General features: G+C 39.3%; 1 protein-coding gene across 2 annotated transcripts in view; it reads right to left on the bottom strand.

Annotated features, from left to right (window-relative positions):
* The window catches only part of SPPL3 (signal peptide peptidase like 3), a 117,938-nt gene that overhangs the window by 48,490 nt on the left and 42,271 nt on the right, over positions 1-27,177 (bottom strand). For both annotated transcript variants that reach the window (XM_032602489.1, XM_032602490.1), the window contains exon 2: positions 154-231. In XM_032602489.1, coding sequence (XP_032458380.1) covers positions 154-231 — 78 coding nt within the window. The remainder of the gene's footprint in view (positions 1-153; positions 232-27,177) is intronic.

Here is a 27,177-nt window from a genome sequence, read left to right as displayed (position 1 = left end):
CAAAGAATAAATATAAGAATTATCCTGTTCAACTCAATTCCTGTCAAAGTCATGTTTTTCCTCACAGAAGCAATAAGTTTTGGTGCCAACATTTTCAGAGCAACGCTTCTTCCACTTCCAACAGAAATCAATCCCATTTTGAGAGCATCTTACCTGAAACTACCATAGACTATAAGTAGAATGGAAATCAGAAATGTAGACACTTGACTGGAATCCACCAGGGAATAGGCCCTAGAGAAATAAGAGGAAAAAAATTTTAATCACATGGCAGCAAGTCCTCATGGAGTTTACAGTCTGATGGATTTTTATAAACCCCACTAAGTTTTATTTTTGTCTTTAGGAAGGAAAACAGGTATAAATTAGCATTAACAAAATACATAATTAAAACACAGATCTGCTAGCTTAACATAAAGAGTAAACGTATAGCTTCACAGCTATTATTAGTTAACATTCACAGGATGTTAAATGACATTAATGTAAAAAATGCCATCTCCATATGATAGGCAATATGTGCTTCCACTCCCAAGTTAAAAAGTACCAAAACATCTACCAACTCTGTACACTTGAATTATCAATAGTATTTTACTGGTTTTGCTCAGTGATGAAGTAAAGCCTGTGTCTCTCTCCTGGATTCTAGTTTTATTTTTACAACTGCCTATTGGTTCTCTCCATCTAGGTGTCCCACAGAAGGTTCTTTCAAGTCAACACGTCCAAAACTAAAGTCATTATTCTTCCCTTCATACCCAAACGTCTTAAGGAATGATATCATGATTCCCTCAGCATTCTCGACACCCTGTTCTCTTACTTCCCAAATGTGATGACAGTCAGTAAGTCTCACAACTTCCACTTCTGCAAATACCCTACTTCTCTCAATCCTACTGCCAATTCCTTAGCTCCCTTCTATGGCTTGACTATCAGAGATCTTTTTTTTGGGGGGGAGGGGCGGGGCACATCACTCGGTTTGTGGGATCTTAGTTTCCGGACCAAGGATCGAACCCAGGCTCCCTGCAGTAGAAGCACAGAGTCCCAGGGAATTCCCAGCACCAAGGAATTCCCAATGTTTGCAAGTCTGTCTTCAGGAATTCACCGTTCACACTATCCATTCATGTTATGGATTTTCCTAAAACAAATTTCTCTTCATTTTTTCCCTCAGTAAATATTTAATGATGCTTCTGTGCCCGGTACTCTGCTAGCCCCCAGGGACGTAATAAAAACCAAGACTGTCTTCGTCTTCTCCCTGAATGTCTTTTCTAAAGGAATTTAAAAATTAAATTTTGTTCTAAAGCAACGAAAACAAAAAGTTAACATAAGCAAGTGAATATAATTGTTGAAAATGTTACAAATTTTCAACAAGTACAGGGTACCTTGAGAATGTATAATTCTCAAATCTTAGGATTCTACCTAAGAACTACGGATTGGGGGGCTTCCTTAGGGGGGCAGATGAATGAGAGAGATACAAGACTCAACAAAATAGGATTTGGTGATTGTTTATGAGGCTAAGAGAGGATCCCCAGGTTTCTGCTAAGCAGCTGGTAGATAGCTATACCATTTGGCAAAAAAAACAGGAGGAGGAGATTTGAAGTTTTGGATGTGCTGAGGAAACAGCTGGCTATCTGGGTCTAGAGTTCAGAAGCAGCTCTAAGCTAAGGATACATATTGGGAGCTCATAACCTTCCACATGGTAATTGAAGCCACGGGTGTGGGTGAGAAGAGGACTCAGGATGAAAGCCTGAAAATTCAGAAATTTAAAGATGAGAAAGGAAGAGGAGCTGCAAAGAAAACAAAATGAAACAGACAAAGAGGAAGAAAACCCAGGATAGCAGGTAACTGATGAAGTGTCTTCAAAGAGCAGCAGGATCACATGAGATGCTGCCTGAACTTAAACTGCTCTACCCCTTACCAGCAGTTAGTTTTCATTTGCGGTAATTACTTTTCTGATGTAATTAATTTTAACGTGAATTACAGTGAGATTCAGCAGCTTTTCATGTAATTAAGGGCCAATAGGCATTTTTTTTTAAAAAGCAATTTAAAAGTTTTTCAGACTCCTGATCTATAAAATATGAAGGGAGCCTGTTTTTTGTGGGGGGGGGCACTTTTCTTTTGATGGTGTTTTATTTAGATGACTTAGCTTTTCTATACCATTCATGTTCTGAAGCGTATTGCCATTCCCTAAAAAGTAGATTAAACATTTAAACTTCCCAAACTCAGTGTCTTAAGGTTTGGTACTATTGTTTTTTTCTTTTGCTATAAATCTCAAATCAATGGAGACCCTCCAGAGATATCACTTAAGACTTCTAGAAGTCTGGGTTGAATTTTGGTTAAACCAGCTCTACCTCCTCCAGCTTCTCTATGCTGTGCTCTACTCTGTGTGACAAACCATACTTAGTCACTGACTTTCCTCACAATCTGTTTTTCAAGGTGCAGTCTTGGCCATGTGTTAAATACCTTACGAAGAGGCTGATTAGCACTACCTGTTCTCATCTCCATTTTCTGGCGATAAGCATGCTACCCACCCACTGCAGAGCAAAATGCATGGTTTCAGAAAAAATGTTCTGATGTTTCATTTAATGGTTTCTTCTAGACTGGACCAGTTTATTTTTCAAATAAATCTGTATCAAGAAAATCTGGTTAAAACTGACTCCTAATATAGCTCATGGTATTTTATAATTTACAGTAAAACTTTTAAAGAAGTTTGAACAACTTTGAAAACTACCAAATATCATATAATTAGAAGTTCTAATTTATTTCACAGTGCTATTTGAAATTTCATATATTTCAACTCAAACTACCATTATGGAAGTTTTACAAAAAGCCTTTTAACAAAAAGAATTTATTATAAACTACAGAACATGGATTAAAATCAAAGGCCAGGGGCTTCCCTGGTGGCGCAGTGGTTGAGAGTCCACCTGCCGATGCAGGGGACACGGGTTCGTGCCCCGGTCCGGGAAGATCCCACATGCCGCAGAGCGGCTGAGCCCGTGAGCCATGGCCGCCGAGCCTGCGCGTCTGGAGCCTGTGCTCCCCAACAGGAGAGGCCACAACAGTGAAAGGCCTGCGTACCACAAAAAAAAAAAAAAAAAAAAAAAATTAAAGGCCAGCAATCTTATTTTACAGCCCCTCTGTATCCTATACTTCAGACTCTACCAAAGCATCAACAGAAATGTATCATCTCTCAGGCCCTCCCATTGAGGTGACTGTTTCCAGAGACGCTGGATTCACGATAAAGAAAGGAGGAATTACTCTACACTCTGAAGTAAAGGAATTCTTACAGAAATGCAAAAAGAAACTACATACATGCATTTGAGACACGCTGAAAGCAGGTTAGCCAAACGCACTAAAAGACTTGAAGACTGCCAAATAATGTATTAGTATAGGTCAGCTGTTGAGTTGAAACATTTTATATGGTCATTATGAAAACCATTAATTCTTTAACTACATTCTCCCATGTCTTAATAGACAAAGAGCTACCAGAAAGTTCTCTCATATATAAGGTTATATTTCACACCCTAAGATTTTTAGAACCATGCTGGATTTTAGGAGCTGCTCTACAGTCAAGCATCTATTTCTAGCTGCTTTACCAGCAAGTGCTTAGACACATATCCTGCTAAAAATCATGCCAAACTGAGACACAGAGAGTTCTGTTCTATAACGTGTTCTATGTGTCAGCCTGCCAGCTATACAATGAAAGCATTCTTGTCCACCCAACAAACCAAGCAGCTACTATTCCAACCCTGCACACTGACCTAGAATAGCACTTGGCAAACTTTTTGGTCTTGAGACCATCTATACTCTCAAGGACCCTGAGGGCTTTTTTCCTGTGGGTTACAGCTATTGATATTTACAATACTAGAAATTAAAAGTGAGAAAAAATTTAAATGCTTATTTACTAATTCATTTAAATATAATAAAACCATTACACTAGCACATAAATTACATTTTTAAAGGAAAGGTAACTGTTTTCCAAAACAAAAAATTTAGATGAGGGGCATCCTTCTACATTTTTGCAAACCTCTTTAATTTCTGGCTTAAACAGAAGATAGCCAGATTCTCATAATTGCTCCTGCATTCAATCTGTTGCTGTATGTTACTTTAGTTGAACTTTGTGGGGGGAAGAAAATCTGGCCTTACACAGATGTGCAGCTGGAAAAGGGAGGAATATTTCAATAACCTTTTCAGATAACTGAGGATATTCTTCTTTGATACTACACTAAAATTCAACAAGTGGCAATTTCTTAAAGGTTACTTGCAGTGTGGAATCTGAAACCTTATCGGTGAATTAAAAAAAAACTATATTACATTAAAATCCCACGGACTATATTATAGTTGAATGGATCTTTTACCCATGGATGATTTTGTAACATCATGCATTGGTCACCTGGAAGACACTGGTCACTGAGTTATGCAGCTCTTCCAGATGTTGTTACATTTCATTACACAATATCTGAAAAACCATATTTGTTAATTTCACGTTTTAAAAAATTTTTATTTTATTTATTTTTGTCTGCATTGGGTTTTCGTTGCTGTGCATGGGCTTTCTCTAGTTGTGGCGAGCGGGGGCTACTCTTCGTTGCAGTGTGGGGTCTTCTCATTGTGGTGGCTTCTCTTGTTGCAGAGCACAGGCTCTAGGCATGCAGGCTTCAGTAGCTGTGGCATGTGGGCTCAATAGTTGCAGCTCACGGGCTCCAGAGCGCAGGCTCAGTAGTTGTGGCACATGGGCTTAGTTGCTCTGCAGCATGTGGGATCTTCCTGGACCGGGGCTCGAACCCATGCCCCCTGCATTGGCAGGCAGATTCTTAACCACTGTGCCGCCAGGGAAGCCCTGTTAATTTCACTCTTGAGGCTAATGATAATGGGCACAAAATTTCCAAAATTCCTATTTTCATGCAAATTTTATCACTGGCAAATATAAGTTTTTTCCCCCTTGAAGTAACAGGCTCACTTCATTCATTTTTGAGAAACTGTCTGCCACACACCCAAGTGTGAATAACTCCATAGTTTGTCCACTAGTCATCCTTCAAGTAAAAATGGAAGGTTCCAAGAAAGAAGTAGCTAGTTCAGCTAGCATTTTAAATGACTGCACAATTGTTTTTCTTAAGAAGACCAATGGTATTTTATTATATAGCAGAAGTGCTTAATAAGAACTTTTTAAAATTTATTTGAAGTATAGTTGACTTACAATATATTGGTTTCAGGTGTACAACAGTGATTCAGTATTTTTATAGATTACACACCATACAAAGTTATAAAATACTGACTACACTCCCTTTGCTATACATTACATCTCTGTGACTTATTATAACTGCCGGTTTGTACATCTTAATTCCCTTCACCTATTTCGCCCTTTTCTCCCCTGTGGTAACCACTAGTTTGTTCTCTGTATCTGTTTGTTTTGTTATATTCGTTTGTTTGGTTTTTTAGATGCCACATACAGTATTTGTCTTCCTCTGTCTCACTTATTTTACTAAGCAAAACACCCCCAGCAGGTCCATCCTTGTTGTCACAAATGGCAAGATTTCATTCTTTTTTATGGCTGAGTAATATTCCACAGTGTGTGTGTCTATGTATACATACACATGCCCCCTCATCTTCTTTATCCATTCATCTGTCGGTGGGCACTTAGGTTACTTCACATCTTGGCTATTATAAATAATGCTGCTATGACATTAGGGTGCATTACCTTGTCGAATTAGTGTTTTTGTTTTCTTCAGATAAATACCCAGAAGTGGAACTGCTGGATCATATGATAGTTCTATTTTTAATTTTTTGAGGAACTTCCATACTGTTTTCCACAGTGGCTGCATCAATTTACATTCCCACTGACAGTGCACAAGGGTTCCTTTTTCGCCACATCCTCACCAACTCTTGTTATTTCTTGTCTTTTTGATGATAGCCACTCTGACAGGGGTGAGGGATACCTCACTGTGGTTTTGATTTGTATTTTCCTGATGATTAATGACACTGAGCATCTCTTCAAGTGCCTGTTGGCCATCTGTATATCTTCTTTGGAAAAGAAGGTTCTCTGCCTATTTTTTAATCGGGGGCAGAGGACCTTCGTTTTATTAGAAAAAAACAAGTGCGCTCAAGGATTGAGATTTAATAAAAGCAATTTTCACTGCTTTGCTCTAAGTGAAACTGCCTTTCTTTTTTTTTTAAGCAGTGTGTGCATGGTGGTGAAGAATACAATGATTATTAGTTCAAGTGTGGTGCCACTGCGTTGATGCATGTTACAGCAGCACAGCAATGGTTTTTTTAAATGCGCCACTGCTTTTCACTGCAAGAACAAAAATGTCAAAATGAAAAAGGCAAATAACTTTATTAGCATTATGAAAATAGTATGACCTTGTAGACTCCCTGAAAGGGTCTGAGTAAACCCCAGTGATCCACAGGCCACAATTTGAGAACTGCTGCCTTATACATTTCCCCACAAGCCCTGGCTATATAAACTGCTAGTATTTTCTCACATGCAATTCTAACACATCACAAAACACCAAGTGTAGCTACAATTTTTTTGTGCTTTGCAAAATACTTAGCTTCAAATACAATATGCAGAAAATGACATATTCCAGGCCTAAGAAATGTTACAATCTTTCTCTTCATGGTGAAATATATTGAAACAGAATTTAATTTGTATTTTTATCAAAAATATTGTCTATCATAAGGTCCACAATAATTCTCTTCCACATTTTTTCTTATTTTAAGGGAAAAAAACAAGTATGTATTCTAAGCATAGTAATGGAACAGGTGTCTCATCAAATAAAATTTTAATAAATTAAATCCATGTTTAAGATACAAAAAGACCAAAAGTAAGACAGACATTTAAGAAGGTTACAATCTAGTAAAGACACACTGTACAAGGCGGCAGAATGTAATGTTTAATAGAGAAACAAAGTGCTATGGGACCTAATCAAACTTATAAGCTTTTGCACAGAAAAGGAAACCATAAATAAAACGAAAAGCTAACCTATGGACTAAGTCCCCAGTACAATCAAGGCAGCTATGAAGCAAACACTGCATTTCTTCCTACAAGAGATTACGCGGTGCAAGCTCAGGAGCAGACGTTGGGTTGCTTTCCAAATGAGGGTGGGATGGGGTTTGGGGAACCTGGAATTTAAATATGACCTGTGTTATAGTAGCTGCTTAAAATTTTTTTAGCTGCCTTTTAATGAATTAAGGTATGGAAGTTTGCTGCTGTTTCCTATGTGAAAAGCTGCATCAGTAATCAGAATAGCAATATTTACCTGCAACAGTATACCTGCAATATGATGCACCATGTATGTACTATGTATGGATGAATCTCAAATCCATTATGCTCAGAGAAAGAAGGCAGACTCAAAACACTACATATATGTCCCATTTATATGACATTCTAGGAAAGACAAAACTAAAGGGAGAAAAAAGAGACTAATTGCCAGGGGTTGGGGGTGGGAGGAGGGATGATTACAAAAGGGCATAAGGGAACTTTGGGGGGCAATGGAAATGTTCTATTTCTTGACTAAGATGGTCGGTCCAAGACTATGTGTGTTGTCAAAATTCACAGAACTCTACTCCTAAAAAGAGTGAATTTTACTGTTTGTAAATTATACCTTAAGGAATCTGACTTTTAGAAAAGTAGGGGGAAAAGGGATGACTGGCTGATGTATTAAGAACATATTCTGACTTCCCTGGCAGTCCAGCAGTTAAGACTTCACCTTCCAATGCAGGGGGTGAGGGTTCGATCCCTGGTTGGGGAGCTAAGATCCCATGTGCCTCGTGGCCAAAAACCCAAAACATAGAACAGAAGCAATGTTGTAACAAATTCAATAGAGACATTAAAAACGGTCCACATCAAAAAAAAAAAAAAAAAAAAAAAAAGAACAGATTATAGATGCAACGTAAGTGTTCAATAACAGATGAATGGATAAAGAAAATGTGGAACATATATATATTTCATATAAAAATATATAAAAATAAAATGGACTACTCAGCCTTAAAAAAAGAATGAAATTTTGCCATTTGCAACAACATGGATGGACTTGAAGGGTATTATGCTAAGTGAAATAAGTCAGACAGAGAAAGACAAATATTGTATGATACCACTTATATGTGGAATCTAAAAAATACAACTAGTGAATATAACAAAAAAGAAACACAGATATAGAGAACAAACTAGTGGTTAACAGTGGGGAGAGGGAAGGGGAAGAGGGTAGAGGATTAAAAGGTACAAACTACTATGTGTAATATAACTAAGCTACAAGGATATATAGTACAACACAGAATATAGGAATACAGTCAAAAATTTATACTAATTATAAGTGGAATATAACCTTTAAAACTGTGAATCACTATGTTGTACACCTAAAACTTATGTAATATTATACGTCAACTATACTAAATAAGTAAATAAATAAATATCAACCTTGGGGTGGGGGGAAAGAACAGATTATAGTGCAGTAACGCAGAAGCAAAGAGAACAGGCTACTGTGATAATTCAGGCACAAGATGACAGATGACAGATGACAGATGATGGCTGGCACTGGGGTAAAAGTCATGGTAACGTTGAGAAGTGATCTGATTCTAGTTATATTTTGAAGATAAAGCTCTTCAAAATTTCCTGATAGATTGAATATGGAGCACGAGAGAAAGCGGAGCAAAGGATGACTACCATGGTTTTAGCCCAATCAAGTGGAAAGATGGAGCCACCACCAACAGAGACAGGAAGGCTACAGATGGAACAAGTGGGGGGCGGGGAGGAAGGGGGGGTTGGGGAGTGGGGATCAGGAACTCAGTTCTAAGTTCTAGTCTGCTGTAAAACAGAGATTACTTAACTCATAGTTTGTTTTGTTTCGGTAAACATCACTGCATTCTCCATTTCAGTTGGAAGTCCTACTATGCAGACTTTGCTGGGACCCTAGAAGGAAGCCCAGGCATCATATAGTTCTGCTCACTGCAGCTTGATGGGTCTACCAGCTCTCACCCCCAAGTTAAACATGTTCCTCTTTTACAAAAGGGAAAAATGTGTTCACTATCTTTGGCTCCTTTAATCAGATTCCACTTACACCCCTCTTGAAGAAATTCCTCCATGTTACTATTTCTATATTTCACTCCTTATGTTCAATGTTTATCCCACTAGTTTATGCGAAGGAGAGGTTGTATACTTTGGGAATTCATGTCTGAATCACTTATATTTCTGATACAGCTTTTCCTTCCTATTATGGAGTTTTTCATTTCTACTAGTAAAGTGCGTGCTTAATAGAAAAAAAAAACAAAACCTTTTTGTTCTCATTTCTCCCATCTGTTAGCAGTTCCTCCTAAGTTCTGTAGCTCCTGATCCTTTTTGCAGAGTCTCTCTATTCTCTCCTTTACATTGACTATCATTTTAATCTGAGAGTTGAGAAGAAAGAAAAAGCTACTATAGATTCCCACTGAAAGGTTTTCTTCTCTTAAGAGAATGCCAGTGCTGTTTCCTACGGTAGCACTGTCACCTAGAAACCAAAATTCTCAGCTGACATAACATTTCAGGGCTAATCTAATTCCTAGGAAACTACTTGGCACAGTTCAATACATAAAAACCAGCAGTACACTTGCCTTTATACCACCAACAATCTTAACTCTCAAATTGTAAATTCCTAATAGTAATTATAGCTCCTTGGCTTTATTGACCATTTAATATGTGTGGGGTGCTGTGCTATGTGCTTTATTTATTTAACAACTTCATTGGAGTACAATTGCTTTACAATGATGTGTTAGTTTCTGCTTTATAACAGAGTGAATCAGCTATACATATACATATATCCCCATATCTCCTCCCTCTTGCGTCTCCCTCCCACCCTCCCTATCCCACCCTCCCCATCCCAGCCCTCCAGGTGCTCACAAAGCACGGAGCTAATCGCCCTATGCTATGTGGCTGCTTCCCACTAGCTATCGATTTTACATTTGGTGGTGTATATATGTCCATGCCACTCTCTCACTTCGTCCCAGCTTACCCTTCCCCCTCCCCGTGTCCTCAAGTCCATTCTCTACATCTGCATCTTTATTCCTATCCTGCCCCTAGGTTCTTCAGAACCTTTTTTTTTAGATTCCACATATACGTGTTAGCATACAGTATCTGTTTTTCTGACTTACTTGCTGTATGACAGACTCTAGGTCCATCCACCTCACTACAAATAACTCAGTTTCGTTTCTTTTTATAGCTGAGTAATATTCCACTGTATATATGTGCCACATCTTCTTTATCCATTCATCTGTTGATGGACACTTAGGTTGCTTCCATGTCCTGGCTATTGTAAATAGAGCTGCAATGAACATTGTGGTACCTGACTCTTTTGGAATTATGGTTTTCTCAGGGTATATGCCCAGTAGTGAGATTGCTGGGTCATATGGTTAGTTCTATTTTTAGTTTTTAGTGATGTTGAGCATCCTTTCATGTGTTTGTTGGCAATCTGTATATATTCTTTGGAGAAATGTCTATTTAGGTCTTCTGCCCATTTTTGGATTGGGTTGTTTGGTTTTTTTTGATATTGAGCTGCATGAGCTGCTTGTATATTTTGAAGATTAATCCTCTGTCAGTTGCTTCATTTGCAAATATTTTCTCCCATTCTGAGGGTTGTTTTTTCATCTTGTTTTCCTTTGCTGTGCAAAACCTTTTAAGTTTCATTAAGTCCCATTTGTTTATTTTTGTTTTTATTTCCACTTCTCTAGGAGGTGGGTCAAAAGGATCTTGCTGTGATTTATGTCATAGAGTGTTCTGCCTGTGTTTTCCTCTAAGAGTCTGATAGTGTCTGGCCTTACATTTAGGTCTTTTATCCATTTTGAGTTTATTTTTGTGTATGGTGTTAGGGAGTGTTCTAATTTCATTCTTTTACATGTAGCTGTCCAGTTTTCCCAGCACCACTTATTGAAGAGGCTGTCTTTTCTCCACTGTACATTCCTGCCTCCTTTATCAAAAATAAGGTGTCTGTATGTGTGTGGGTTTATCTCTGGGCTTTCTATCTTGTTCCATTGATCTATATTTCTGTTTTTTGTACCAGTAACATACTGTCTTGATTACTGTAGTTCTGTAGTATAGTCTGAAGTCCAGGAGCCTGATTTCTCCAGCTCCGTTTTTCTTTCTCAAGATTGCTTTGGCTATTCAGGGTCTTCTGTGTTTCCATACAAATTGTGAAATTTTTTGTTCTAGTTCTGTGAAAAATGCCAGTGGTAGTTTGACAGGGATTGCACTGAATCTCTAGACTGCTTTGGGTAGTAGAGTCATTTTCACAGTGTTGATTCTTCCAATCCAAGAACATGGTATATCTCTCCACCTGCTTATATCATCTTTAATTTCTTTTATCAGTGTCTTACAGTTTTCTGCATACATACTTTTGTCTCCTTAGATAGGTTTACTCCTAGGTATTTTATTCTTTTTGTTGCAATGGTAAATGGGAGTGTTTCCTTAATTTCTCCTTCAGATTTTTCATCATTAGTGTATAGGAATGCAAGAGACTTCTGTGCATTAATTTTGTATCCTGCCACTTTACCAAATTCATTGATTGGGTCTAGCAGTTTTCTGGTAGCATCTTTAGGATTCTCTACGTATAGTATCATGTCATCTGCAAACAGTGACAGCTTTACTTCTTTTCCGATTTGGATTCCTTTTATTTCTTTTTCTTCTCTGATTGATGTGGCTAAAACTTCCAAAACTATGTTGAATAATAGTGGTGAGAGTGGACAGCCTTGTCTTTTTTCTGATCTTAGAGGAAACGGTTTCAGTTTTACACCATTGAGAACAATGTTGGCTGTGGGTTTGTCATATATGGCCTTCACTACATTGAGGTAAGTTCCCTCTATGCCTACTTTCTGGAGGGTTTTTATCATAAATGGATGCTGAATTTTGTCAAAAGCTCCTTCTGCATTTATTGAGATGATCATATGGTTTTTCTCCTTCAATTTGTTAACATGGTTTATCACATTGATTGATTTGCATATATTGAAGAATCCTTGCATTCCTAGGATAAACCCCACTTGATCATGGTATATGATCCTTTTAATGTGCTGCTGGATTCTGTTTGCTAGTATTTTGTTGAGGATTTTTGCATCTATGTTCATCAGTGATATTGGCCTGTAGTTTTCTTTCTTTGTGACATCCTTGTCTGGTTTTGGTATCAGGGTGATGGTGGCCTCGTAGAATGAGTTTGGGAGTGTTCCTCCCTCTGCCATATTTTGGAAGAGTTTGAGAAGGATAGATGTTAGCTCTTCTCTAAATGTTTGATAGAATTCGCCTGTGAAGCCATCTGGTCCTGGGCTTTTGTTTGTTGGAAGATTTTTAATCACAGTTTCAATTTCAGTGCTTGTGATTGGTCTGTTCATATTTTCTATTTCTTCCTGATTCAGTCTTGGCAGGTTGTGCTTTTCTAAGAATTTGTCCATTTCTTCCAAGTTGTCCATTTTATTGGCATAGAGTTGCTTGTACTAATCTCTCATGATCCTTTGTATTTCTGCAGTGTCAGTTGTTACTTCTCCTTTTTCATTTCTAATTCTGTTGATTTGAGTCTTCTCCCTTTTTTCTTCATGCGTCTGGCTAATGGTTAATCAATTTTGTTTATCTTCTCAAAGAACCAGCTTTTAGTTTTATTGATCTTTGCTATCATTTCTTTCATTTCTTTTTCACTTGCTTCTGATCTGATCTTTATGATTTCTTTCCCTGTGCTAACTTTGGTGCTTTTTTGTTCTTCTTTCTCTATTGCTTTAGGTGTAAGGTTAGGTTGTTTGAGATTTTTCTTTTCTTGAGGTAGGATTACATTGCTATTAACTTCCCTCTTAGAACTGCTTTTGCTGCGTCCCATAGGTTTTGGGTCATCGTATTTTCATTGTCATTTGTTTCTAGGTATTTTTTTATTTCCTCTTTGATTTCTTCAGTGATCTCTTGGTTACACAGTAGCATAGTTTAGCCTCCATGTGTTTGTACTTTTTACAGTTTTTTTCCTGTAACTGATATCTAGTCTCATAGTGTTGTGGTCGGAAAAGATACTTGATAAGATCTCAATTTTCTTAAATTTACCAAGGCTTGATTTGTGACCCAAGGTATGATCTATCCTGGAGAATGTTGCATGAGCACTGAGAAGAAAGTGTATTCTGTTGTTTCTGGATGGAATGTCCTATAAATATCAATTAAGTCCATCTTGTTTAATGTATCATTTAAAGCTTGTGTTTCCTTATTAATTTTCTGTCTGGATGATCTGTCTATTGGTGAAAGTGGGGTGTTAAAGTCTCCTACTATGATTGTGTTACTGTCAATTTCCCCTTTTATGGCTGTTAGCATTTGCCTTATGTATTGAGGTACTCCTATGTTGGATGCATAAATATTTACAATTGTTATATCTTCTTCTTGGATTGATCCCTTGATCATCATGTAGTGTCCTTCTTTGTCTCTTATAATAGTCTTTATTTTAAAGTCTATTTTGTCTGATATGAATTGCTACTCCAGCTTTCTTTTGATTTCCATTTGCGTGGAATATCTTTTTCCATCCCCTCCCTTTCAGTCTGTATGTGTCCCTAGGTCTGAAGTGGGTCTCTTGTAGACAGTGTATATATGGGTCTTGTTTTTGTATCCATTCAGCCAGTCTATGTCTTTTGGTTGGAGGATTTAATCCATTTACGTTTAAGGTAGTTATCGATATGTATGTTCCTATTACCATTTTCTTAATTGTTTTGGGTTTGTTATTATAGGTCTTTTCCTTCTCTTGTGTTTCTTGCCTAGAGAAGTTCCTTTGGCATTTGCTGTAAAGCTGTTTTGGTGGTGCTGAACTCTCTCAGCTTTTGCTTGTCTGTAAAGGTTTTAATTTCTCCGTCATATCTGAATGAGATCCTTGCTGGGTAGAGTAATCTTGGTTGTAGGTTTTTCCCTTTTAACACAGTTTAAATATGTCCTGCCAGTCCCTTCTGGCTTGCAGAGTTTCTGCTGAAAGATCAGCTGTTAACCTTACGGGGATTCCCTTGTATGTTATTTTTCCCTTGCTGCTTTTAATATTTTTTCTTTAATTTTTGATAGTTTGATTAATATGTTTCTTGGCATGTTTTTCCTTGGATTTATCCTCTATGGGACTCTCTGTGCTTCCTGGACTTAATTATTTCCTTTCCCATATTAGGGAAGTTTTCAACTATAATCTCTTCAAATATTTCCTCATTCCCTTTCTTTTCCTCTTCTTCTGGGACCCCTATAATTCGAATGTTGGTGCGTTTAATGTTGTCCCAGAGTCTCTGAGACTGTCCTCAATTCTTTTCATTCTTTTTTCTTTGTTTTGCTCTAGAGTAGTTATTTCCACTATTTAATCTTCCAGGTCACTTATACGTTCTTCTGCCTCAGTTATTCTGCTCTTGATTCCTTCTACAGAATTTTTAATTTCATTTATCGTGTTGCTCATCATTGTTTGCTTGCTCTTTAGTTCTTCTAGGTCCTTGTTAAATGTTTCTTGTATTTCCTCCATTCTATTTCCAAGATTCTGGATCATCTTTACTATCATTACTCTGAATTCTTTTTCAGGTAGACTGCCTATTTCCTCTTCATTTGTTAGGTCTGGTGGGTTTTTACCTTGCTCCTTCATCTGCTGTGTGTTTCTCTGTCTTCTCATTTTGCTTAACTTACTGTGTTTGGGGTCTCCTTTTTGCAGGCTGCAGGTTTGTCATTCCCATTGTTTTTGGTGTCTGCCTCCAGTGGCTAAGCTTGGTTCAGGGGGTTGTGTAGGCTTCCTGGTGGAGGGGACTGGTGCCTGTGTTCTGGTGGATGAGGCTGGATCTTGTCTTTCTGAAGGCCAGGACCACATCTGGTGGTATGTTTTGGGGTGTCTGTGACCTTATTATGATTTTAGGCAGCCTCTGTGCTAATGGGTGGGGTTGTGTTCCTGTCTTGCTAGTTGTTTGGCATAGGGTGTCCAGCACTGGAGCTTGCTGGTCATTGAGTGGAGGTGGGTCTTAGCGTTGAGATGGAGTTCTCTGGGAGAGCTTTTGCCATTTGATATTATGTGGTAACAGGAGGTCTCTGGTGGACCACTGTCCTGAACTCGGCTCTCCCACCTCAGAGGCACAGGTCTGACACCTGGCCAGAGCACCAAGACCCTGTCAGCCACACGGCTCAGAAGAAAAGGGAGAAAAAAAAGAAAGAAAAAAAAAGAAAAGAAAAGAAAGTTATTAAAATAAAAAATTTAAAAATCATTAAAAAAATAAAGAAAGAGAGCAACCAAACCAAAAAACAAATCTACCAATGATATCAAGCACTAAAAACTATACAAAAAAAAAAAAAAGACAGCCAGTACCCTAGGACAAATGGTAAAAGCAAAGCTATACAGACAAAAATCACACAAAGAAGCATACACATACACACTCACAAAAAGAGAAAAAGGAAAAAATATCTATATAAAAAAAAAGTGAGCAACCAAATCAATAAACAAATCTACCAATGATAATAAACTCCAAATACTAAACTAAGATAAACATAAAACCAGAACCAAATTAGATGCAGAAAGCAGACCCCAAGTCCACAGTTGCTCCCAAAGTCCACTGCCTCTATTTTGGGATGATTCGTTGTCTACTCAGGTATTCCAGAGATGCAGCGTACATCAAGTTGATTGCTGAGATTTAATCTGCTGCTCCTGAGGCTGCTGGGAGAGATTTCCCTTTCTCTTCTTTGTTCGCACAGCTCCTGGGGTTCAGCTTTGGATTTGGCCCCTCCTCTGTGTGTAGGTCGCCTTTTGCCATCTGTTCTTCGCTCAGACAGGACGGGGTTAAAGGAGCAGCTGATTAAGTGGCTCTGGCTCACTCAGGCGGGGGGAGGAAGGGGTACGGAATGCGGGGGGAGCCTGCAGCAGCAGAGGCCAGCTTGACATTGCAACAGCCTGAGGCATACCATGTGTTCTCCTGGGGAAGCTGTCCCTGGATCCCAGGAACCTGGCAGTGGCGGGCTGCACAGGCTCCCGGGAGGGGAGGTGTGGAGAGTGACCTGTGCTTCCGCACAGGCTTCTTGGTGGCGGCAGCAGCAGCCTTAGCGTCTCATGCCTGTCTCTGGGGTCCGCGCTGATAGCCGCCTCTCGCACCCGTCTCTGAATTCTCTCTCCTCACACACCCAGAAACAACATTCCCTTGCCTCTTGGGTAGGTCCAGACTTTTTCCCGGACTCCCTCCCGGCTAGCTGTGGTGCACTAGGCCCCTTCAGGCTGTGTTTACGCAGCCAACCCCAGTCCTCTCCCTGGGGTCTGACCTCCGAAGCCTGAGCCTCAGCTCCCAGCCCCCACCCCTCCCAGCAGGTGAGTAGACAAGCCTCTCAGGCTGGTGAGAGCTGGTTGGCAGCGATCCTCTGTGCGGGAATCTCTCCGCTTTGCCCTCTGCACCCCGGTGGCTGCGCTCTCCTCTGTGACTTCAAAGCTTCCCCCCATCCGCACCCACACCCCCGCCCCTGTCTCCACCAGTGAAGGGGCTTCCTAGTGTGTGGAGACCTTTCCTCCTTCACAGCTCCCCTCCCACTGGTGCAGGTCCCATCCCTATTCTTTTGTCTCTGTTTTTTCTTTTTTCTTTTGCCCTACCCAGGTGCTTGGGGAGTTTCTTGCCTTTTGGGAAGTCTGAGGTCTTCTGCCAGCGTTCAGTAGGTGTTCTGTAGGAGCTGTTCCACATGTAGATGTATTTCTGATGCATTTGTGGGGAGGAAGGTGATCTCCACGTCTTACTACTCCGTCATCTTGAAGGTCTCCCCTGTGCTATGTGCTTTAAATAAATCAGCCCATTTAATACTCAAAATAATCCTGTGACAAAGTTATCATTACTGTTATTCCTATTTTACACATGCAAAGATAGCATTCAATTTAAGGTAACATTCATAAAAACGGGAGGTGTTATGTGAACCTTAGAAATAAAATAAGCAAGCACCAAGTACCTAAAATTTGGTTTGAATGTCCAATATTTAGGCAGTATAATAAGGAGTATAGCATTTAATTAATCCCCAAAGGATCATGAGAGATCGGTTTCTGCCTTATACTATTATTTCCTGGCTCTAACATTAAAAAAAAAAAGAAAAAAAAATAGAGGCATGCCCCTCTTAAAGAAAGTGGATCATATGAAAATGTCAAGTTGCTGTCATAGCAGTTCAGAGCTCACTATACTATACAGGCAACTTGTTGCCACGCTGTTGTTTAATATTAGATATCTGAACTACAAGGAAGACTCTTTTAGAAGTGTTTGGGACAGATGTTTTACTGAGCCCTTCCGAAGTATAAGGAATGCTTTATGCACTACATCAGCCCTATGGAGATATGGTGATAACTCACAGCTCCTGACCTCAAGATTACAATCTAAGCGGGAAGAGAAAACACACATAAACAACTCTAAATGAACCAGAAAGACATCTAAAATTCAGTAAAAGGAACAGACAGCTACAGGAGAGGAGGAAGAGACTACTTCCAATTGCAGAGTTCAAATTAGCCTCTTCTGAAGACGTGACATTTGAGTTGCTCTTGAAAGATGAGTAGGATCTGGATATGTGGAATCCAACAGGGAGAACATTCACAAGCAAAGGATACAAGACGAATGATGGCATAATGACAAAGAAGTATGGGGTGTGCTAAGTACTTGGAGGTTACTTGGAGCACAGGGACCAGAAAGGAAATAGAGGAAAAGAAGCCTGGTCAGGTTGGTTAGGCTGGGTGCAGACAGGCCTTAAAAAAGGGAGAGAGACTAGGAGAGAGTCTAGACAGGAAGAATATCCGAATCATTTTAAGAGGTAGAAGAGAAGTAGAATGGACAGCATTTGGCAGCTGACTTGGTATAGCAGAGCAAGAAGAGAAATAGGAGTGAAGCTGGGTAAATAAGAAGGTGGTAGTACAGTAACAAAAATAATAAGAGTGTGGTGCAAAGGAGGAGAAACGAATGCATGCGAGAAGGGACAGGGAAAAGAGTTGCTCTTTATATACTGAGCTTCAAGTGATAGAGAGATATATAAGCGGTGAGATCCACTTTTGTTTTATACAACTAAAGTGGGCTGCAAACATGGGGCCAGAGCTCAGGATTGAGATTTCATTTTAACATACACACAAGTATGAAAGGTGACTGTAAATCTGCACAGCACTGACCTTCAAAGACTCCTTTAATCCTAATGAGATAATACTTATTTCACAAGATTACTTATCACCATTTTCTGAAATTTTAATATTTGGCCTATAAATTCTTCCTAATGAGTTCACTAGTTGTGATTAACATAACCAGTTTATATTAATCACAATCTGGAATGCAGAAACAAAGGAAACTTCACCAGACTGAGTTTTAAAAGTCTTCAGTTCATAACAGGCAACCAAGCTAGCATGAGAATCTTTCTGTTCATTTTCAGCACAATCACCTGTGCTAACCAATTTCAAGGCAACTGTGCCAAGGTTAATAAGGGGGCCACAGAGTAGTGAGAGGGGCTCAGTGGTCCAGAAGTCTTCTCAGTCATCTCCAACAGGGGTTGTGAGTGGGGTGGTGGGTGAAGATCCTGCCCTCTGAAGCACCCTTTGAGAGACTGCCTGAAAGACGGACAGATGGGCCATGACAGCTTCCTCCTGGACACCTAACATTCAGGAGGCGGGAAGCAAAAGAGGACCATGGATGTTGCCTAAGAAGGAGAAGTTAGAAATGTCTACTAAAACAAGGAAAGACATTTTCCCCCATTGTCTATGTCTTGATACTTCTTTCTGCAATTTTAAATTCATTCTCCTTTCCTATCACAGTGAATATGGATCAGCTGAGCTATTCTCACCGTTATGAATGGTATGAAAAGCACTAAATGAAGGTCTTGAACCACTCTGGTTTAACCAAAGATAAAAACAACCTTTGTGCTTCCCTTTCTGTAATTCTATATTTCATTAACAAATAATAAAACAAGTGTTCACCTGTGTGCACCGTGGGTAAAATGTGCCAAAAATACGCAGTAATAAATCTTCCACACCATCACATGGAATCTGATGCATCTTATTAAAAAAGTGTAAGCCTCTAATAACTGAAACCTATGTTTCAGAATCACAATACTTTAGAGATGGAAGAGAACCCATCCACATTTATTTTACAGCTATAGAAAAATGAGGTTCGGGAAACCTATGTTTCAGAATCACAATACTTTAGAGATGGAAGAGAACCCATCCACATTTATTTTACAGCTATAGAAAAATGAGGTTCAGGCAGCTTACCTAGCTTGCTGTCTGTAACATTCTCTCCTTATTTTGAACTTCTGTGTTATCACCTTGGTATTACATAACAGCTATTTGTGAACATCTTATTAGCCCCGTGGGACCACAATCTCCTGGAAAATAGGGACCCTGTTCTAACTTTCTTTTAATGATGTCTAACAGAGTGTCCCATGTATAGAGAGTGCATAGTAAATGTCTATGAAATCAGTTACCACTCAGAAAGGAAGAAGGAAAGGAAACTCTCAGCCAAATAACATATTGTTCTAAAGCTCAGAGTGAAAGGTCATTTCTATATTGGCAACCACACTATACCTAATCATCCCCATGATTTACTAAAGGCTCTCTAAGCATGTAGCCCTCACTGAGCACTAGCTCTCGAGTTACCTCTCATTCCACAAATTCTATGAAAGCTCATTCCTTACAATATAATAGATGATCAAGAATTTTTCCGGCAAAGTTCAGAATCTCTAACCTTTAACCCATTCTACTGCCACTCTCAAACAAAACAAAGGAAATGTAACATTTGATAGTCAAAAAAGTCTTAAGAGAAAAATGCTCTTCTGGTTTCAGATCCTTAGCTGAAATGAATATCTCTTTCCTTCTACAATCTTATTCCCTCTTAAGACATCTTTTCTATGAAGTTGAAAATATCTTGAAAAACAATATCCTTACACCCTACCTAAAAAAGCTTAATGAAAGGAGGAAAATCTGTACGGTCTCTTAAAGTTAGTAATATAGAAAGCTGGAACTATGTATACAAAGCCCCTGCTATTGTAAGATCACGAGAAAACAGCTAGCCTGGGAAAATAAAAGAGAGGTGAACCATTCCTAACATCTTAACAGACACTTCAAGCAACCACTTGTTCTACAAATACCACAGACCCCTTGGGAATCCTCAGATCTGGTTGCTAACTTGAACTCAGCAACTTGCCTTGCAAAGGAACTGTTCTCTGCACACACCTGCTGCTCCTCCCATCAAGACGCAGAGTCTGTTTCCCCTCTCCCTTGAACCTTGGTTACCCCTGTGATTGCTCCAACCAACAGACTACTACAGGAGTAAGGCTGTGCCAGTTCTGGGCCTAGGTCAAAAGAGACTCGGCAGCTTCCATTTGTGCCTTCTTGGAACCGTGAGCTGGCATGTAAAAAAAAAAAGAGAAGTCCAGGCTCTACTGCTAGAAGCAAGAGGCCATGTGGAGAGAGAGGCCCTGGTGGAGAAGAGACTATACGAGAGAGGCCGTGGGGAGGAGCACTTCGACACCCTAACGGAAAGCCAGCACCGAGGCTCCAGGCATGCGACGTGAGACTACACTGGATTCTCCAGTCCCAGTAGAGTCCAGCAGATACTACATGGAGCAAAGACAAACAATCCCAACTGAGCCTTGCCCCAACTGCAGATCCACAGACAAATACACATGAGCAAATACACTATTTCTGAAAGGAGAGAATTTAGAAATGGCAGGCAGTGGCTGCCTGTGGTTAGGAATGAGACTGAAGAGTGGCAGCTCAGCATGGAGAGGAAGGTGGGTATGGAGTACGCTCATAAAAGGGCAATATGAGGGGTACTTTTAGTGTTAGTCCTGCTCACTACCTTGACTTGGTGGTGGATGCAAACACACACAGGTGATAAAACTGTACACACCTTAACACACACACGTGCACACACACCCGTGCAAGTAAAATTGGTGAAATCTGAATAAGATCAGTGGATTATATCAATGCCAATATCCTGTGATATTACATTAGAGTTTTGCAAACCTTACCAGTGGGCAAAGGATACACAGCAATCTCTCCATATTACTTTCTTTTCTTTCTTTTTTTTTTAACCACTGCATGTGAATCTACAATTATCTCAATTAAATTTAATGTCAATTAAAAATGGTTATTTTAAGCTATGAGATTTTGAGGTAGGCTGTTATACAGTAATAGATGTGACACAGAGTAGTAATACTTTAATGTAACTAACAGCTCAGCTTCATAAGAGAAGACTTATTGGGTATATAATTAATGTTAACAAGTGCTATTAGTAGTGGTATGGTGCATTATTTTTACCTAGTTTATTTGCATGTGAACAAACAGCTCTCAATTACACACAGTAAAGACACCTCCAACAGGCTAGTTAGAGAGAAATGGGAGGAGACAAAAGCCAGACATGAAAATGTTTAATACTGTCAATGACACACTTTCCCACATTTTAACATCTCTGAAATTGAAGTGTGTTTTACAATTGACAGTACATTTTTTTCTTTTTTAGTGGCACAAAATAATGAGCCATTTTAAATTAGCAGTCTAGGTTAGCTGAAATACGTTATATTAAAATATGAGCTTTTTTTTTTTTTTTGGTGGAATGCGGGCCTCTCACTGTTGTGGCCTCTCCCATTGCGGAGCACAGGCTCCGGACGCGCAGGCTCAGCGGCCATGGCTCACGGGCACAGCTGCTCCGTGGCATGTGGGATCTTCCCGGACCGGGGCACGAACCCATGTCCCCTGCATCGGCAGGCGGACTCTCAACCACTGCGCCACCAGGGAAGCCCCAAAATATGAGCTTTTTTAAGTAAGTCCAAATATTTATTTAGCTGCATTTTAAAAACATTTTTTTTTATATTTGTTTCCTGTATAAGCCACTATTACCTTGAGTTTTTATTACATATAGTTAAACCTAATCCTAATAAATAAATATGGCCTACAACAGTATTATCCAAAATGTACCTCATGGAAGCTTAGTTTTTCAAATTTCCTTTTCTTGTGGAAAAGAGTTCCATAGTTCAATTAGTAGGGAAAATACTGTCCTAGCCATTAAAACCTAGATTCCTCAAAGTCTACAAAAGTCACTTCTCTGCCAGCATTGGAAACTCTCAAAAAAGACAGAAACAAATTTATAAATTCTTTCTATGGGAACTACATACAATGTTCCTGAAATGTTCCTTAGATGACCTAGATGTTTCTAAATATAATTTTAAATGCCTCACCTTTTCACTGCTTCTATATTCTAGCTGTTATGAAAGTCTTATAACAGCTGATGTAAAAACTGACCAGTTAGTAGTTTGCTAAGTTTTAGAGAAAGAATGGGAATAAGAATTGGTTAATAATTTAAGACTGATTCACTGCTTCTATATTCTAGCTGTTATGAAAGTCTTATAACAGCTGATGTAAAAACTGACCAGTTAGTAGTTTGCTAAGTTTTAGAGAAAGAATGGGAATAAGAATTGGTTAATAATTTAAGACTGACCACAGGCTGGCATTTCAGGCCCTATTACAATTTACACAAGAGGGGACTTCCCTGGTGGCACAGTGGTTAAGAATCCGCCTGCCAATGCAGGGGACACGGGTTTGAACCCTGGTCTGGGAAAGATCCGACATGCCGCAGAGCAACTAAGCCCGTGCGCCACAACTACTGAGCCTGCGCTCTAGAGCCCATGAGCCACAACTACCGAGCCCGTGAGCCACGACTACTGAGCCCACAAGCCACAGCTACTGAAGTCCACGCACCTAGAGCCCGTGCACCGCAACGAAAAGTAGCCCCCTCTCGCCGCAACTAGAGAAAGCCCGCGTGCAGCAACGAAGACCCAACACAGCCAAAAATAAAATAAATTAAAAAAAAAATTTACGCAAGAGGCTAGTATTAAAAATTGCTAAGCAATTTAGCAAGGGTCTTCAGACAGTGAGGTGAGGAATTGAACACGGTACCACCATGGTTGCTTTCTCAGACATAGCAGTAAACAAAGCATCATTTATTGTGAACATTACTAATCATTTTAATCAGATTATTAAAATGTACCCAAGTATATTCTTACATAATTCTAATCTCCTCACTCTACAGAGAAATCTGATTTTGTCACACATAGTTTTATGCACCTTTATTCCTAGGATAATACCTGTGGCTAAGTAGATTATCATTCCCAATTCTTCACTCCATCCTTATTAGAACTATACACCCATGTTGTGTGTCTTTGCAGTCTCCCACTGTGGGAGCAGTATTTTCTTGGCTCCACTGATACTGGGCTTAGCCATATAATTTACTTTGTCTACTAAAACTGGGAGAAAGTTATCAATATGCTAGTTCCCAGATGAAGCCTTAAGAGACAATGCATGTTTCTACTCACCCTTCTTAAACTCCTGCAAATCTATATGAGATCATGTAGCCACATGCCCAGGGAGCCACTGCTGCTCAGCCTAGGCTCCAGAATACAAACTCATGAAAGAGAACTGAACCTGGCCAGAAGTTTAAGCCCAGCCTGGCCTAGACTAGAAAAGCCTAGATCAGCAGAACTACACCAACCTGAATACCCATAAACAAAAATAAATGTTGTTGGTTCTAATTCACTGTGAGGTTTTTGAGGTTGTTACCCAGCAGGGGGAAAAAAAGGCCAACAGAGCTATACAAGGAAAGTTATTAAATTGGATACAATTCACATGATATGCCGAAACTCACCTAATGCTCACCTCATTCTCCTCACTGATGCCCAGAGGAGGATGTTTAAAGCCACCTAATTCAGTATTATTATTTTTTTGTTTTACTTCTTTACAGGAATTTACAAGGTATTTTCACACATAAAACCTTTGAGCCTCACAAATCTCTTATAAGATTGATGGAACAGTGGGTATTATCCTCATTTTACAGCTAGAACAATTAAAGCTGAGAGAGACTGTTCTGTCAGCCAACTCAACCAGTAATGACAAATCTGTTAATAAAATCAGGAAACCGGGGCTTAGACTTGAGGTACCCTAGGATAGGGGGCAATCAGATGGGCTGGTAGGGCAGTGACAAGACCTGGCTGGGCACAATAAAAACTAGGGCCAGGGCCAGGAAGTAGATTAGAATTGCAGGTGATCAGGCTCTGAGATTCCGGATCCCAGGCAGGAAAGCAACACAGGTCAGGAAACCTAGAAGGGGTCCTCAGCACAGGTGGAGACCACAGCTGTACTTCCGGTCAAGAGCAAGGTGGTAGTTAATATCTAAAAGCCAAATAACACTGTGGTACTCTTTCTATAGTGGGGGTGAACATAGAACCAACACCACAACACAAAAACATCAGCACCTAGTCGGTCACTGACGTGTAATAACCAAAGTATAATAGTACTGTGCATCCCATCTTAAGACCGCAATTTACGGTAAATTAGCATTGCTTAATCATTTGTAATCCACCCACTTCTTTGTCCTGTTACTTATTAGAATTAACTGGAAGGGTCATGTAGAAAAGCTGCTTCAGATAAAACTCAAGTTGCACTAGTCACTAAAAGCCCAACCCTTATGTCAAACAAGACTATCGCTGAGCAAAAGTAATAAAAACATTCTTCACTGTCTCTTTAGAATTAAATCTCAGACACAGTGATTATGAATACAGCCCACACTTACCACTTAAAACAAAGGAACCAGTTTTGTTTAACAAAGCTATAAAATACTTTACCAAACAAATACTTAAGAATAAAAAGGCATAGACATCCAAAGGATCTGCAGGAGACCCTAGAAAAAGAAAAGGGTTGGTCTTTTGAGGAAAGGTGGGCTTTCTGAACTCAATAGGTTATCAGATACAGACTCAAGTGCAGTGAATACGTACTTATTTTTTCCTTATCAGCTCTACAGAAAAAGAGGTGTGACTCTGCAGTGCACCCTTATTGGTATTTTTCCAGCACACATTCCTCCTTCCTTTACTAACAGAACACTGACATGGATTGTACCCATTCCCAGCTCTAGCTTACTCCAAATCCTGACCAAAGATAAGCACACAACCCAAGATAGATCAACAGGGCGAATAAGATTCAACTGGGCCTTCTGTTTAAGCCACCAGGGAACTCTAAGAGTGAAGGAACAAGTTTTGCCCGAAGCCAGCGCTACCTGGACTTTTCAGTTACTGTTCTAGAAAAGCCTCATTACTGCTTAAGCCATTGGGCTTTCTATTTTATTATTTGCTTCCAAACATTCAACTGATAAAATTTTTAGAGTTACCAAGGAGCAAATGTGAAATGAGAATTAGAGTACCAAAGTACTATACATAAGCTATCATTCCAAGAAAGCGGGCAGACTCGAAAAACCCAATGAGCTACCTTCAACTCACCTTTAATTTAAGTCTTTCTCTTTAAATAACCAAAGATGGAAAATAGTATAATAATATCCCTAGCCCCAGGGTTAAATTATTTTTTCACTATGTAGATACATCTGGTAATTTAATTCAATGGACTAGTCAACAACTATATTACTTAACAGTAAGACTTAGACTATAAAATGGAGCAATTCTATTCCTAGGTATATACTCAAGAGAATTGAAAACACATGTTCACACACAGAAAAAACATGTACGTAGATATTCATTATCACTCAAAAGTGGAAACAAAGTCCACCACTGAGGAATGGATAAACAAATTGTGGTATACCCATGTGAAGGATAATGTGGGCCATAAAATGGAATGAAGTACTGACACATGCTACAACGTGGATGAATCCTGAAAACACTATGCTAAGTGAAAGAAGTCAGACACATAAGGCCGCATATTGTATGATTCCAATTACATGACATGTCAGAAGAGGCAAATCAACAGAGACAGAAAGTAGATTAGTGGTTGCTTAGGGCTGGGGTGGGGGACGGGGGATAGGAGAATGGAGAGTGATTGTACATACGAGTTTCTTATGGGGGGAATAAAAGTAAGATCATGATGATGGTGACACAACTAAAAACCACAGAACTGTGTACTATGAAAGGATGAATTTTATGATATGTTAATTACATCTCGATAAAGCTGTTATTTTAAAAAAGAAACAATAAAAGCTTTGAATTGTTCATATCTTTATTATCCACTGGTTTTCTCTGCTATGCACTTTTTTTTTTTTTTTTTGCGGTACGCGGGCCTCTCACTGTTGTGGCCTCTCCCGTTGCGGAGCACAGGCTCCAGACGCGCAGGCTCAGTGGCCATGGCTCACGGGCCTAGCCACTCCGTGGCATGTGGGATCTTCCCAGACCAGGGCACGAACGCGCGTCCCCTGCATTGGCAGGCGGACTCTCAACCACTGCACCACCAGGAAAGCCCTCTGCTATACACTTTTAAGTGAAAAGAATACTTATATGCAAAACATCTGGGTTGTCTCCTTCCTGCAACTCAGTTTTTCATTATTATAGATTTCTGAAACCTTCATGTTGTAAGAGGATGGAAAATAAAAGGCTAAGTTACATATTTTCCTTAAAAGAGTGAAAAGAGAAAACTGCCTCAGTTTGTTCCTTCATGTGAATTAGGTTAAATTACTTGACTGTATAAGTCAGAAGTTCTGGAATATGAAACAAAATGTGTTAACTGGGCAAGTCCCAGTCTGTGCTTTATACAATTAGCCCAATGTTACAGAAACAACTACCCTTTGTTATCCAAATCTATTCAGTTTCTGAGTTTGGAAAGTGAAAGGTCAGACACAAGAGTGATAACTGAATTTTCCTTCCGTTAGACAGTCTCAGTATCTGACTACCTAGCAATTAGAACTTCTTTCTTCAAAGCAAAATAAGCATCAACATAACTTATCTTTCTCCTATTACTACTAATCAATAGCCTGAATCACAGAACTACTGGCTTGCACATTTAAATGTGCACCAGTACTGTTAGGGATTTAAGGCAAAATATGACATAATAACTATTACATTCTAAGCTTCTATCACACCACAATACTAGCTTACTATCTGGAATAGCAAATCTAAGGATCTGCAGGCTGAATTTATTTTGATCACCAACACAGACTGTCTTGTATCTCTTCTGCTGGACTATCTCAGTACAGATAGAAAATAAAAGTGCAGCTATAAGCTGTGATGGCAAGCAGAAAAGAATAGCTCAATTTTTGAAATGATGGGTCAGAAGCACACACAAGAAGTTGATACTTTTTAGGTAGCGTAATAAGAGAAAATAGTCATAAAAGTTCTCTGATGGTCTACTTGATTGATAAAAGTAATAATGCCAACGGGCACCACAAAGTTAAAGACATCTACAAACAAATATCAGAAACTCTTGTTCCTCAACCTAAGATAGTGGCAGAGCATTACACTACTCT

Source organism: Phocoena sinus, chromosome 14, assembly GCF_008692025.1.
Source record: "Phocoena sinus isolate mPhoSin1 chromosome 14, mPhoSin1.pri, whole genome shotgun sequence".
Classification (NCBI taxonomy): Eukaryota; Metazoa; Chordata; class Mammalia; order Artiodactyla; family Phocoenidae; genus Phocoena; species Phocoena sinus.
This window is presented reverse-complemented; position numbering and strand designations above follow the sequence as displayed.